This window comes from Rattus norvegicus, chromosome 7, assembly GCF_021556685.1.
Source record: "Rattus norvegicus strain SHRSP/BbbUtx chromosome 7, alternate assembly SHRSP_T2T, whole genome shotgun sequence".
Taxonomy (NCBI): Eukaryota; Metazoa; Chordata; class Mammalia; order Rodentia; family Muridae; genus Rattus; species Rattus norvegicus.
The window spans coordinates 61,583,725-61,598,624 of NC_141540.1; the positions used below are offsets into that span (position 1 = coordinate 61,583,725).

The 14,900-nt window shown below is 41.7% G+C and overlaps 1 protein-coding gene and 1 long non-coding RNA gene across 7 annotated transcripts in view; one reads left to right on the forward strand and one right to left on the reverse strand.

Moving 5' to 3' along the window:
* LOC120093594 (uncharacterized) overlaps window positions 1–12,005 on the reverse strand; it is a 28,225-nt gene extending 16,220 nt beyond the window's left edge. Inside the window, exons 1-4 of one of the 2 annotated variants that reach the window (XR_015624670.1) lie at window positions 11,729–11,986; window positions 6,306–6,359; window positions 5,059–5,161; window positions 3,003–3,144 (exon numbers count right to left, since the gene is read on the reverse strand). This is a non-coding gene — a long non-coding RNA (uncharacterized LOC120093594). Of the gene's footprint in view, window positions 1–3,002; window positions 3,145–5,058; window positions 5,162–6,305; window positions 6,360–11,728 lie in introns of both variants that reach the window. The other variant, XR_015624669.1, reaches the window with a different exon arrangement.
* Window positions 1–14,900, forward strand: part of Ptprr (protein tyrosine phosphatase, receptor type, R) — a 267,001-nt gene that overhangs the window by 212,793 nt on the left and 39,308 nt on the right. For all 5 annotated transcript variants that reach the window (NM_053594.2, NM_001113390.1, XM_087559339.1 and 2 more), the window contains 2 exons: window positions 11,626–11,812; window positions 13,390–13,474. In NM_053594.2, coding sequence (NP_446046.2) covers window positions 11,626–11,812; window positions 13,390–13,474 — 272 coding nt within the window. The remainder of the gene's footprint in view (window positions 1–11,625; window positions 11,813–13,389; window positions 13,475–14,900) is intronic.

The window sequence follows — 14,900 nt, forward strand, 5'->3', positions numbered from 1 at the left end:
AGTCCAGACGGCACATAAAACCACATCACAGAGAACCAACTGACAGCTGAGATAGAAGGAAGTCACTATAAATCTTATGTTTGGTAAAGATCTACTACCATCTCTCATATGTAAAGAGCTTTAGAACTAAAAAAGAAGGCAAGGCCAGTTAAAATTAAACAAAAATCAGAACAGGTGATTCTTTAAGAAGATAAGCAACCAATGCAAAAATAAAAGTCATCAATACAATTAATTTTAAGAAAATGCAATTGAAGCCCCAATTCCACTTCTCCTTCACTTGGATTGCAGTAATAATAATAATAATAATAATAATAATAATAATAATAATAATAATAATATAACAACAACAATTCACTGTATTGTAAAGTGACAAAAATGTAGAGAAATTAGAAACTTAGTATGTTGTGCCTGGGAATGGTAAGTCGTCTCTCCACTTGGGAAGAACATTTGATAGAGCTTCATAAAGTGAAATGTTGGAGCTTCTGGTATAGCTCAGAAGTAGAGGACTCACCTAGCATGCGCAAAGCCTGAGTTCTGTCTCCAGACAGGAGGAGGAGGAGGAGGAGGAGGAGGAGGAGGAGGAGGAGGAGGAGGAGGAGGAGGAGGAGGAAGAGGAGGAGGAGGAGGAGGAGGAGGAGGAAGAGGAGGAGGAGGAGGAAAGGGAAAAGAACAACCACCACCACCACCAGCATAGTGATCGGATGCCATAACAATCCAATGTATTGTTGACATACACTCAGAAGAAATAAAATGTACGCCATGAAAATTTATATCTAAATATAGTAGAACAGTTTATAATTTTTTTTAAAAAAATGGAACAACCCAATGTCCATCAGTTAGCAGTCAGATGAGCCAAATGTTACGTGGAAAGTAACGGAGGACGTCCAAGTGTCACAATATGGAGGGCCTTAATGACAGTATGCCGAGCACCAGGAGTCTGGCGCACAGCTACCCCAAGATTCCAGGTGCACAAGTGTAGGGCGTGTAGCTTAGGCTTCCAGCTCCTGCTTAGCATGTACAAGGCCTTAGGGTCAATCCTCATTACTAGAAATGAGTGAACCGATAACTGCAGAAAGTAAACGACATCTCTAAGGCCGGGGTAGAGAGAGCCGTAGGGTGGAGAGGCAGTTTCCTCTGAGGGTGAGGAAGATGTTTTAAATTTTACTGTGCTGACTTCTGACTTCTTTGTCTCTCTGTCTCTGTCTCTGTCTCTCTGTCTCCCTCCCTCCCTCCTTTTCTCTCTCTCTCTCTCTCTCTCTCTCTCTCTCTCTCTCTCTCTCTCTCTCTCTCTCTCTCTCTCTCTCTCTCTCCTGGAACTGTGTAGCGCTAGCTGGCCTCAAACTCACAATGCTGGGATTAAAGACATGTGCAACCACACCTGTCCTGAGATCCATCTGACCCAACTCAGTGACTATTCCGAACGTACTCAGTTCTGCACTTTAGAATTGTAAAATCTGTGGAATACCAACCACACCTCAACAAGAAAGAGGAGTCCATACATGATTTTCATTTTAGACCAAAATTGTTAACCGCTTCTAAAATATTAGTCAGAAGTTGTTTGCAGGTAATTTTTTTCTTTCTGTTTATTTGGCTAAAGTATATATTTTTATTTCCAGAAGAGAAAGGGCTGTGTCTCTTATTGGAAGCATCAAAGTGTAGTTTTCATAACAAATACTAGTTCAGTCCTTAAAATGTATGTGATATTTTTAAAATTCCAGAAGTATTATTTTTTTCCAGTCCCTCTGCTCCTTGGATACAATGTAATCAATGAAACATAGTAAAGGCTTGGCTCCTGTATCCTACCCCGTGTGTGATGCCTGCACTGTGGCAGAGGACCCTTGAACTCCAAGGCTATCTTGCAATTATCTTACTTGTGGATGGATGAGAAAAGACCCAGGAATAACAATGAATTATTACAAATGGCATCCAGGAGACAAGTCTCTGCCACTTGAGGGGGAAAAGCCTATTTTAACTATTGGCAACTCCCGTCAATAATTTATATTTAAACCTCTACCCTTATCAGAGACAGCAGCGATAACATGATTGTGTGTTTATACTGGCGGGAAGGCAATCATGGTGGTCTGGAGCATATATTTTATCAGGAGCACAACCCTTCCAGGTAATTGGCCCCTTCCTTCCTTCCACCTGAGGAGTGATGGAGCTTTAAATACTGTCACTGACTCTTTACTGGCCAAAGGGAAGCAACTCCCTACTCTGCAATTCCCGGATGAAAGGCCAGTGTCCCCTAGAGGGCGAAGGTCACCCTTCGCAAAGTGCCTGGCTGAGCAAAGCCCACAGTTGCATTTGTGGGTGGTGCCTTTTGCAATGAACATAGAACAAACACAGGAATGGGTATTCAAGTAAGTTGTTGTTCTTGGCTGAACATTTGGGGAAACTTTGGAAACGGTAGATTTTCATATTTTTTGCTGAGAGTTCATTTTAGGTAAAGGTAGATCTTGGGGTGTCTTGGTAATGACATAAGCTATATGTTTCTTTTTTATTTAATTTTACTTTATGTGTATTGGTATTTTGGCTGCATGTATGTCTGAGTACCATATGTGCCTGGTGACACAGGAGGTGGGGAGAGGGTGTCCCCTGAAATGGGAGTTACAGGTGCTTGTTAGCTGTAATGTGGGTACTGGGAATCAGACCTAAGTCCTCAGGCAGAACATCCAGTGCTCCTAACTAATGAGCTGTCCCTGCAGCCCAGATATCTGCTTCTTATAGCAGATAACTGAGATCTTGTAAATACTTGTGATGGACGTTAGACAAGATCAAGACCTTTCAAGGTGCATAGACCCTGACCTTAGAAGTAATTACTTTTTTTTTTAAAGTCAGACTCTATTGAAACCCTGGCTGGTCTCAAACTCTCAAAGTAGGCAAGGCTGACTTTCAATAAACGATCCCCCTGGCTTTACCTTCTGAATGCTGGGATTGCAGGCCTGCTTAGATGGGAGACAGAGGCTGAGGGTGAGAATGTGGCTCAGTTGTAGGTTGCTTACCTTGCACTCATGGTACCCTAGGTTCAATCCCCAGCACTGCGTAAGTCAAATGTGGTGGCACATTCCTATGTCCTCAGCACTTAGGAAGTAAACGGGGCACATCAGAAGTTCAAGGTTTCTTCAGCGACGTTTTAAGGTCAGCCTGGATTAGAGAAATTCTATCAGTCAATCAGTCGGTCCATAGATAAGGTCTAGCTATGTGTTCCTTGCTGGCCTAGAATTCCAAGTACTCCTGCCTGCTTCTGCCTCCCAGGTCCTGGGATGGCAGACATAAACCTACACGTGGTTTAGATAGATGAGTCTTTAACACAAATCATTCTGTACTAGGGAAATGTTCTGGTTTTGTTTTTAATTTGTGAAGAGTAACTTTATAAATGTTTCTCTCCTACAACTAGAAACAAGTTTAGGGTTTTGGTATAAAGACTGGAAAGAATCTGAGCTGCAGCCTCCCTGGCCTGTAATCTCAGAGTTGTGGAAACTGCGGCAGAAGGACCACAAATCCAAGGTCTGTGTAGGACAGAGTGAAAGAGGGAGAGAGGGAGGGGCAAGGGGAGGAGGAGGGGGAGGAGGGAGAGGAAGAGGGAGATTGAACACGTTCAAGCCAGTGTATTTACAACTTAGGGAGAACTTGCCTCAAGTTAAAACATATCGTGAGACTTGGGGATACAGCTCAGTAGCAGAGTGCTTGCCTAACGCCCAAATGGATATGCAGAGGACCTAACACAGAGCCACACAGGCTTAACATTCTGAAGTTCTGCTTTTCCACCATGGCTAGACCATTTCCCACTCCCAAGTAACAGTAGGCAAGAGCTCCAGTTTCCATGAAATCTCTCCAGCAGTTCCTTCCACTGTCATTACGGCCTCCCAGGATACTTGCAACAGCTTCTCCTTGTAATTCTATTTTGGGTATCTCTTCTTGTTGAGGTATGGATTCCGAATTCCCTTCCATCGATCTTCATATCCATCTTTATGGTAACCTGTTTTTCTTGTTTGTCGCTGCTGCTGCTGCTGCTAATGAGTGTAACTTTGTAGAGATTTTGAACTTGGAATAAAATGTGAGTCTCCTACCTTCCCTTTTCAAGATTATTCTGCTTAAAAAGGTCTGAATCTTTCATTGTTAAGCAAATGTGACCTGTGGAGCTTTTGTGTGTGACTTCCATTGGACTGAGAAATCTCCCTACCATATTCCCAGTTTGTTGAGAGCCATTTAAAAAAAAAAAAAAAAGATGTACACTTTCTGATGATTCCTGAGTTAGCTGAAGTCAGCTGATGGTTTTAACAGCAGATAGTCAGTACTGAATGGATTTCTTGGTAGTTGTGTAAGCAAATGGGGAATTAATTACAAAATATGGGGCATATATGCGTCTATATCCGTGTTCACCCTTATATATAAACCAACTGAAATTCAGATTTCTTGTTTTAGAAAGATCGCTTTCTTCATTGAGGTCTAATTTCTTCATCGTCATTGTATGAATGAGAAAAACCTAAAGTTAGGAACTAAAGTTGGAGCTACCAACATTCTGTTTTATCTTTCTGTTTGTTTGTTTGTTTTTGTTTTTGTTTTTTTGATGGAGTCCTCCTCGTGAGTGACTGCGGAAACAATACCCCATGGCAGAAGAAGATACAGAGTAATCATTCTCGGTTTGGGAAGAATGTGGTGCTTTGCTTTGCTTTTGTGTACATGGAATCTTCTCGGGTCTTCAGAATGTTACAACTCAGACTTCATGGATATTTACACAAGTTTCACACCAAATCTTAAAAATAGCATTACCTGTACCTGCACAGTCCAAAATTCATTATTTTTTTTTACTTATATCTTATGCATTCAATTTTTCCATACGGGGTCTTGATATGCAGTTCTAGGTGACCTGGTGTTTACAGCATAGCCTAAATTAGCCTCCCGCCTCAGCTTATGAAGTGCTGAGAGTATGAGTATGCATTGCCACAGCTGGTTTTTACTCAAAATTTCAAAATCTCATCTAAAGTCACCCTCTGGTTTACACACTTCTGGGAGAACCGGGAAAGCCATCAGATTGCATTACCCTCTCCCACTTACTTGCGGCCATCTGTCTCCATAGACAATGAGAATGTCCCTTTCCACATGCTAGGGGGTACAGAGGGAGAACTGAAGCTCATATCTCTGCTTCAAGCTGTTCACACTGCAGAGAAAGATCATTTCTGGTGAATATGATATGTGTATATTAGAAAAACTGTTCTGGGAAAGAGCTCCTACACTTGGGGCTCTGAATCTAAAAGACGCAGATCCGAATTAAGATACAGCTTACTGCCTACCCAGGTGCAGACAGGGAGAGACTGGAGAAAGGCCCAGGGATAGGAAGTGTTACATTGAAGGACATTGACAAAGACTAAAATAGAAAATACCTTTAAAGTGAAGAAACCAGCCCCAGTAATAAATGGAGTAACCTCTGACACTTTGGTGACTGTCCTTCGAGTCTTTGGAATTGACAGTTACTTGTATGTATGATTTCAGAGCTGACCACATGGTATAACCAACGGGGTCCAGTTCTCCCAACTCTGCATTTCTTTAGTGCTCTTCAGTGCACGACCCCATTCGTAACAGTGACTTATATTCACCTCATGTAACTGTCATCTCAGAGGCTTGCTGCTGAATAAGTCACCCTTTCTAGTTCATTCTGAACTCTGGCTGGCTGGTTCAAGTCAGCTGTTACGGGCCAAACTCCTCTCCAGGCTGACTGATTCAGTCTCTACTTATGACTGAATTGCTCTGCTTGGCCTCAAACTAACTTACAATCTTTTGGCTCCTTCTCATTCTCTGGCTTGCTCTGTCTTCACGTGCAACCTGTCTTGGTAAAGCTTTGCTTGCTCTCTCTCTCTCTCTCTCTCTCTCTCTCTCTCTCTCTCTCTCTCTCTCTCCCTCTCTCCCTCCCCCACCCCCACTCCCCAATCATTGACTCAATCAGACTGACTGACTAGAACTCAGAGATCTGCATGTGTCTGTTCCCTGAATGCTGGGATTAAACACGGGTCTCACCACACCTGGACCTAACTTTTCTTTACCTGAAACTTGTTCTAGACCAGACTGGCCTTAAACCCAGAGATCTGCTTGCCTCTGACTCCTGAGATTAAAGGTGTTTCTATATTCCATCCAGAGCAGCCATGTTGTAGGATTAAAATTCCTCTACACCCATAGATCTCACATCACCATATTAATACAGTGTGGGGTAAGAATTACCATGTGGCCATTGTGACAGTTACTCACACAAGTATTTTGTGTACAGGAAACCAAGCTGGGAAAAACATAATACATTTATCTTTCTTTACCTTTTATAGTGTGGTCCTGTGGTTGTCATTACTTTTGGTCACGATCTAGAAAGTCTGAGACCAAGAAAGTATAAGTCATGGGGCAAAGCATTGGTTTAATCAGTTTCCAAGGTCAGAGCCTAGAGTACAATGTAACAAGTTTACACTTGTCTCCCATATGTATATTTCCCACATGCACCTGCAGGATTTTGTTGGGGGGAGGAAGATTGGGAATTTTTGTTTGTTTGTTTTTAATCTTTTACTATAGAGCCTTGCCATCCAGCCATCCAGCCCTGGCTGGATTCATCTTGCCATATAGGCCAGGCTGATGTTGAACACAAGGAGATCCGCCTGCCTCTGCTTCGTGGGTGCTCTACTGATTACTCTAATTTTTAAATAATAACTTTGCCTTGACTTATATAAAATGTCGGATACTCACTGAGCATGGTAGGCATACCTTTAGTCTCAGCACCCAGGAGGCCGAGGCAGGAGGGTTAGGTATCCAGGTAGGAGCTTGAACTTCTTTGTGTAGTCACTCCACAGAGAAGCCAAGATTCTTCCCAGTGCAGTGGGGGGAGGGGAGGGGGAATGCATCAACTCCTACACCAAAGATGCTCTTTACATCGTAAGAGTCTCTTGGTGGTGTAGAGCGAAATGCATTTCCCATCTTCCTAGGTTCGTGCCTAGAAGGCGTCTTTTATACCCCCTTTTTTTAAAAGATTTATTTTTATGTATACGATGAGTACACTCTAGCTGTCTTCAGACACACCAGAAGAGGGCATCAGATCCCATTACAGATGGTTGTGAGCCACCATGTGGTTACTGGGATTTGAACTCAGGACCTCTGGAAGAGCAGAGAGTGCTCTTAACCACTGAGCCACCTCCTTTCATTCATGCAGGATTTCCTTTGGGAAATTTTTATATGAGCCACCATACTATCAGCTATTTCAACTTCTATACACTTCAGTTGTTACAATTTAACTTAGTTTTTTTGTTTTTTGGGGGGTTTTTTTGTCTCTTTTTCTTGTGTAAAAATGTTGCCCTTCCATCTGCCAAGGGATTCGGATAGAGGCCACCATCCAGAATTTACTTGAAAGTAAAGGCATAGGGGAAGGGAAGCATATTGTTAATTAAGAGTCCTTAAAACATAGGACAAAATAGTGCCAGAATGTGGAGTTATAAACAGTCAGTCCCACAGGGAGAAGGGCCCATCTCACTGCTTTACTTTTGCTATTCAAATCAACAAGAATTTACTTTTCTAATCTTCTTTCTTAGTAATTTTGTCTCCTAGAAAACTGAGTACGTGAACAATTTAAATCAGAAGAATTAAAATACCTAGTTAGATATAGAGGGCCTTAAGCTCACCATTAATGACTAAATCCAGATTTGATGTGGCCAGAGACATAGGGGGCAACAATTAGACTGAAGGCCTGTGAAGTCCTCCTTTCAGATGTGGGTACCGAGGAGACATTACTATACAAATCACTGTCTTAACCACTTTCAGGCTGTGTGTTTTTCCATTCTTATTCCAAGGCTTGGATATAACCCACTGCCAGCATTTCTCACTGGCCTGGCATTTCCTCAAGTAATAATTGAGGCACACGTTTGTCTAGAGCACAGGCAGAATGGTCCGGTTTGTTTCCTTTCCTTCTGTTCTCATTTAAATTCTTGGAGGACACTGAGTGAGAAGGTGCTAGAAGTCTCCATTCTTCCTGACCAAGTGGCCAGTGCAAGGAGAGCAGCCTTGTGTGGAAACTCCCTTCTCTGCTAAAATCCAGCTTCCAAGGGCAAGCATTAAATCCCTCGCCTTCTGTGGCCTCTGACTTAGCCCAGCCCTCAGTTAAAGTGCTCGTGGATTTGTAACAATGTGTTCTTCCCACCTCCTGGCTGCTCAGAACGGCGGTGCAGACGTGGACATTTTCAGCAGAGTTGCTTATGTTCCCTTGCAGTGTGGCCCTGGCTCATAACATTTGTGTGCGCTTTCCTTTTGGCTTAATTGTAATTAGCCTGCTGTTTGCTGCATTGCTCTTACCTTGCCTAAAGAATTTGCTTTTTCCTTCCATTGTTTGCACTGGTATCTTTTGAATTTCCTCCCTCCTATTTACTTTTTGGCATAAATAATAACTGGTGCTCCCGGCAAGCTTGATAAAGTCTTTTTATTGTGTTCCCTTTTGTCCCCCAGCGATCAAGAGGCAGAGAAATGTCGAAATTTTTTTTTTTTTTTTTTTTGCACATGCACAGCAAAACAGAGGCAAAGTTCTCAGGAAGAACTCTTCCACACTCTGTTATTAAAAGTCTAGATTGCCTATTATTTTCACAGATTTTTCCCTCTAAACCTATCTTAGTTTTAATTTTTCCAAGCATGAAGTTTGCTGTTTTTGAATTGTCAGATTCTGCCTTTACTTCTACTCACACTGGTTTGTGACATTTACTAGAAGAAGCTCATATTTCCTTGGCTTAATAAAGTCACTTTTCCCCCCCTTCAGATTACAGTGGATGGTAGCTATCTAAAAAATGTATCTACTAAAACATATTCTTTTCTAAATTCTGTAAGTTGTGTTAAAAAACATACTTATTAGCTATCTGGGAGGAAAGGAAGAGAAAGAACTTGGGAATTCACCTTTGACCCTAGACCCAAATAAATTACTAGTAGACTAAATGGTTGTCCTAGTTAGGGTCTCTGTTGCTGTGAAGAGACACCATGACCACAGCCACTCTTATAAAGGATAACATTTAATTGGAGGTTGACTGAAAGTTCAGAGGTTTAGTCCGTTATCGTCATGGTGGGAACCATGGCAGCATGTAGGTGGACATGATGCTGGAGAGGCAGTTGAGAGATCTATATCCAGAGCCACAGGCAGCAGGAAGAGTGAGCCTCTGGGCCTGGTGTGAGCTTCGGAGACCTCAAAGCCCATTCCCCAGTGACACATGTCCTCCAACAAAGCCACACCCACTCCAGCAAGGCCACACCTCCTAAAAGTGCCACTCCCTATGGGCCTTTGGAACTATTTCTATGTGGGACCACCACAGTGATTAACTTTTTAAAGAATACATTTTTTGGCTGATAAGATGGCTCGTGGAGTAGAACTTTCCCTCCACCGGGCAGAGCCCGTGAGCTCCTTCCCTAGAACTCCAAAGGCAGGGAGAGAACCAACTCCAAAGTTGTTCCCTGACCTTAGCATATGTGCTGCTACACACGGAGACACACACAGTAAATAAAGCCAGTTACTGTGTATTCAGAAAGATCAGTATGCCTAACTGAACATAGATATACATTTTAAACAATTTTAATGTTTTAAGCAAGAACAGACTGGTGTTTGCCACAAATGGGTCTGAGAAACAATGTCACACCACAAACATAGTGGTGATATATAAATGACACCGAATAAAAATTAGGAAAGATAGGGCTAAATAAAAAATTCTTAAAGATAAAGACCTAACAATAAACAGTGGACATAGTAAAGATTAATTCACCCATCTCTCTAAACAAAGAAATCACAACTTGCAACTCCATGTAGCCTAACATAATCTGCCAACCGGCTCTCACTCGGGGAGGCAAAGGAAAAAGAGCTTGTGTTTTATATTCTAACTTGAGTCTCTGATCAACAGCTGTGTTTCAAAGATGGTTCCCCCAACAGTAAAATAGGGGAATCCGTATTTCCAAAGGATTCTATGAATGTTGGCATTCCATACGCAAAAGAGCTGCATAACAGTTCTTGACAAATAATAGAAACATAATGTATTGGTTCCCTTTCTTCCTTTCCTTGCCAAGACAAAGCCAGGCTCCCTAACCAAGTAGATCCTACAGCCTTCAGCTGACCATGGACCCCTCAGAAAACTCACTCATCAAAGCAAATGAACTTAGACATAGCATCTGAGGGGCTCTGAATCTCCAGGTGTGCGCAGGATGTGTGAGAGGGGCCAAAACAAACACAGGTAGAATGGTATGGTCTTCTCTGCTGGCTTTAGGTGGCTTCTGAGAGCCATGCAGTTTCTGCAACTCTTGTCCCTCTCTCGTCTCCTCTGCAAAACCCAGCTCCAGATTCCAAACTACATTCCAAAGTCCACCCCAGACTGCTCTGCTTGCTCTCAAGTTCTCTTGAGTGTTCTTTTCCCATACCATTTCTCCTCCGAGGCTCTCTCAAATGACCAGGGCCCCATTCAAATGATCCCTCCTCCACACATCTGCCCTGCCTGCATAGGTGGAAGATACCCATCATGCTCTAAATCTCTGCAGCCCAGGATATGCCCTACTGACAGGCTGTGAACACTTTGTTATCCAGGAAAGCTGAATGGAATTGTGCTTTAAAGTGGTCTCTGGCCAACAAACCTGAACTGCCTCTCCTGACTCCTTTCTGAATAAAGGAAGGAAGAGAGGGAGGGAGGGGAGGGGAGGGGAGGGGAGGGGGAAAGAGGGGAGGGGAGAGAGGGAGGAAGGAAGGACAGCAAAAGCAAACTCTCACAAGTACACTGAAATTAAAACAAACCATAATCAGAACCAAGATTTCCTACAAAATTAAAGGCGAGTACCACTGGGTTGAAACACTTTAAAAACCATTTCCTCACTAAAAATAGATTAAAATTCTTGGTCTGAAAGCAGAAACATCCTCTGATGCTTCTAGACTTTCTACCTATGGCACTTCACCGTGTGCACTGCAACTGTTTGCCCGCAGCTCGGGAACTTCAGGTCGTCATCATCAGCGCTTGGTACAAAAGCTTCATCTAGAAGTTATGGTATATAAATTTATGTACACACACACATTTTTAAACTTACATGCTATCTTGGTGCAGTGATTTAAACTACAGTAGAGGTTGGTATTTTAATGTTCTGTTTTAATTAACAATAAAGGTGTATTTATTTATGATATGGTATATGCTATTTTGAAGCATGTCTACATTGTCAAATGGCTAAAGCATTTAATGACGATGACCTCTATTTTGAACTCCCAGACATACATATAAATAAATATTCTTTTGTATTACATGTGACTTCTCCATTCAAATGTCTTCACTTTTTCTGAAATTCACTTAAAATTAGTAACCATCCTATCATTTCTGCAACAAATAGGTTTACTAATAACTTATAGTATATGTTCTCAATTCAGAATTGTTTACAACAATAAAATTGCCAGTTTCCTATAAAGGGGCTATGGAGACTTGTCATAGTCAGTCACGATACAAAATATTTACTACATTTGTGACCCTTATTTCTGGAAAAATCTCATCGAACTGTGTTTTTGTACAAAGAAGACAAATTTTGTGATCAAACTGATATTTCAAATTCATGTAGAATAAAACAAATTCATGATATTTAAATGTAATAACACTCTTTTCCCTGTAGACGAGGTTCCAATGTATCTCTTACACTGGACATGAGTAGCCTGGGCAACGTGGAACCCTTTGTGGCCGTCTCCACCCCCCGGGAGAAGGTAGCCATGGAGTACCTGCAGTCAGCCAGCCGAGTTCTCACAAGGCCACAGCTGAGGGACGTCGTGGCAAGTTCCCACCTGCTTCAAAGTGAATTCATGGTGAGCAGCTCCTTCCTACTCTGTCCTGTATTCCAGGTACTAGGTCCGCATCTGCAAACGGTGCTATCTCGAGCTGTGGGCAAACAGTTGCAGTGCACACGGTGAAGTGCCATGGGTTTAGTCAACTGTTTTACCTGTTGATTGACAGTTGAGGCTGCAAGGCCAGTCTTAACTGACTCGGAGCCAGCAGTGTGCAGTCCACAGGGGACGAGAGAGAGAGAGAGAGAGAGAGAGAGAGAGAGAGAGAGAGAGAGAGAGATTTCTAGATTAGGAATCAGCCTTTCTGTGATCGTGAGGAATTGAATTGTTCAGTTTATTGAAAATGGCCAAAGTCGAGCCTCAGAAACACAAAAAAAGAAAAACAGATAAAACCATAGGTTTTAATACATGTTTAGGAACGGGGTTCAAGCTTACTTTAGAAAAGCCACTGAGTCTGCAGTGCAGAAGGCACTGAGGGGAGCCAATTGGCTGTAAGGTGTCAAAGATAAAATATTCTCAGAGAAATTGAGACAATCTGTAACACTAAACAAAACATTGCTTTTAATGAATGAGGCAGCCAAACTAATGGAGAAGTTACTGCCAGTACTCAGGGTGGTTTTTCCTTTTTCTTTTTTTTTTTTTTTTTTTTGGTTTGGTTTTCATTTTTAATTTGGGCAATACAATTCAAGAAAGACCAAGTATGGGCTAAAAATAATAATGAATGCTATACAAAGTTATTTTAGAAAAATCAATAATGCATCGTTTTGCATGCGATCAATATTGCATGGAAAGATACGACACACAGAGAATAAAGTTGGAGGAGAAGTTCTAGGTATTGCCTGAAGGAAATACTCGTGTTTTTAGATGACTTGACACCAGAGTTACACAGCTTAAGCTATACTGATCAAATATATTAAATAGATGGTCCTGTGGTCAGTTCAAATATGTGGCACCAGACTAGTAGAGATCTAACAGTAGTGTGTTAGACTCCCTGTTAGAGACACCAAATATCATCAACCTTCCGAAGTAAGATACTGACATGGAGTTTGTAAGATGAGACGCCTTCGTGTGTCACATTTTTATATGGTGAGCAAATTAAACCTAGAAATGAAAGAACTGGTTAATGTCACACTGCTTAGCATCTAGACCCTGTTCTAGGGCTGTCAATGTGTCTCTGAAATACACCCTTGGCAGAGCCCAGATTCCTGAAAGGAAAGATGAAGCCATTATGGAGAGCAACCATGTAGGGTTCCAACAGATTGTCAGTGTGTGCCTGAGAACAGTGGAAAATGAAAGAGAATGGGGTTTTTAAAGTTTTTGAACAAAGTTGAAAAGTGATGTCACAGCCAGAGGCTTACTGAGTGTTCTCTCTCTGTGTAGTAACTACATAGAAAAGAATGTTTCCAAATACACGGGGCTGTTTCTTAGACGTTAGCTTACAGGCTGTATCTTATCTACTAAGATTCTGACCAGCCGGTGTACTAGTCTGCTGTTTTCTAAATGACTTTGAAGTCCAGTAGATCATGGGGCCAATGTCCCCTGTGAACATGTTCTTTGTGTCAGAATTAAATACACAATTTGAATCATTTATTTTCCAGGAAATACCAATGAACTTTGTGGATCCCAAAGAAATTGATATTCCACGTCATGGAACTAAAAATCGTTATAAGACCATTTTGCCAAGTAAGTTTCTTGAGTGGAAAATTTGCACCATAAATCAGTATCACCCATTCACCTCTGCCTCATAGTCTTTCCAACCCTCATAACACCCTCATAGACACCAAGCTTAGAGATGAAATATATGTCAAGACTGGGCATCGCTAGTCACCCGAAGTTGAGTAACTTCATTTCATGCTACTTTCACCACACCGACAAAGATCCATGGTTCTAAAACACCATTGCATTACACATCGCAGTTAACCAATTTTCGTTATAGGGTTAGATGATTTTGTACACGAAGAAAAAGAAATTGAATCTTGCCTTGGACCATATATAAAAATTAACTCAAAATGGATAGTATACTTGCATGTAGATAGGAGTTAAGACAAGGGGGATGGAGGGAGGGAGGGAGGGAGGGAGGGAGGGAGGGAGGGAGGGAGGGAGGGAGGGAGGGAGGGAAGGCACAAATTCTCCATAAGCTTGAAGTAGCCAGTGGCTTCTTAGATGACACCAAAAGTTCAAACCACAAGAAGACAGAGGGAGTGAATGTCACTGAAATACCCAAGTTTCACATTTCAAATGTCATCATTAAAAAGAGAGAAAGAGATAACCCACAGAATGGGACAATAGCTACAGAACAAACATTTGATAAGAGACTTGTATATAGAATCTAAAAAGTATTCTGACAGCCCAATATTAAAGTTGACAATGCAATATTTTAGGACAATATTTTTAATTTTTGAAATTAAGATATAGTTGTATCATTTTCTCCTTTCTCTTTCCTCCCCACAACTATTCCCAAGTATCTACCTTGCTCTATCTCAGGCTCATGCTGATTTTTTCTTTAGGGGTGGTGTGTGTGTGTGTGTGTGTGTGTGTGTGTGTGTGTGTGTGTGTGTGTGTGTGTGTTTGTGTGTATTCCTAAAGTATGACCTGTTCAGTCTTTATAATATTAGTACAACACCAATATACTTGCTAACATAGAAGGAGGCAAATCTCACCAAGTCCTAACCATAGGCAACTAAGGATCGCTGAGAACAGGAAAAGTAGCCTTGCCCAGGAAGGAGCTCTCCAATTGGTTATCCATTGGATGGTCAGCCCTGAAATCAGACACAACAAAGTCATTTAAAAATAGAGAAAGTTCCTTGACTAGAAACTCTTTATAGCAGACATCTAGCTGACCAATAAGCGTAAAAGACTACCAGTATGACTGTCCATTAGAGAGCTCAGAAGCAGAGAGAAACATCACTTCATATCCACCACGGTTATCATTATTATGTAAATAGACGCAATAAAATGTTGACAAGAATGGAGAGAAATCAGAACCTTTAAATGTCATTAGCCAGACTGGAGAGTAGCTGCTTAATTTGCAGTTCCTCAACAGCTAAGTCTTGATGGGACCTTGGGACACAACTCATAGTAGAGAGTTTGCCTAATATCACAGGACTTT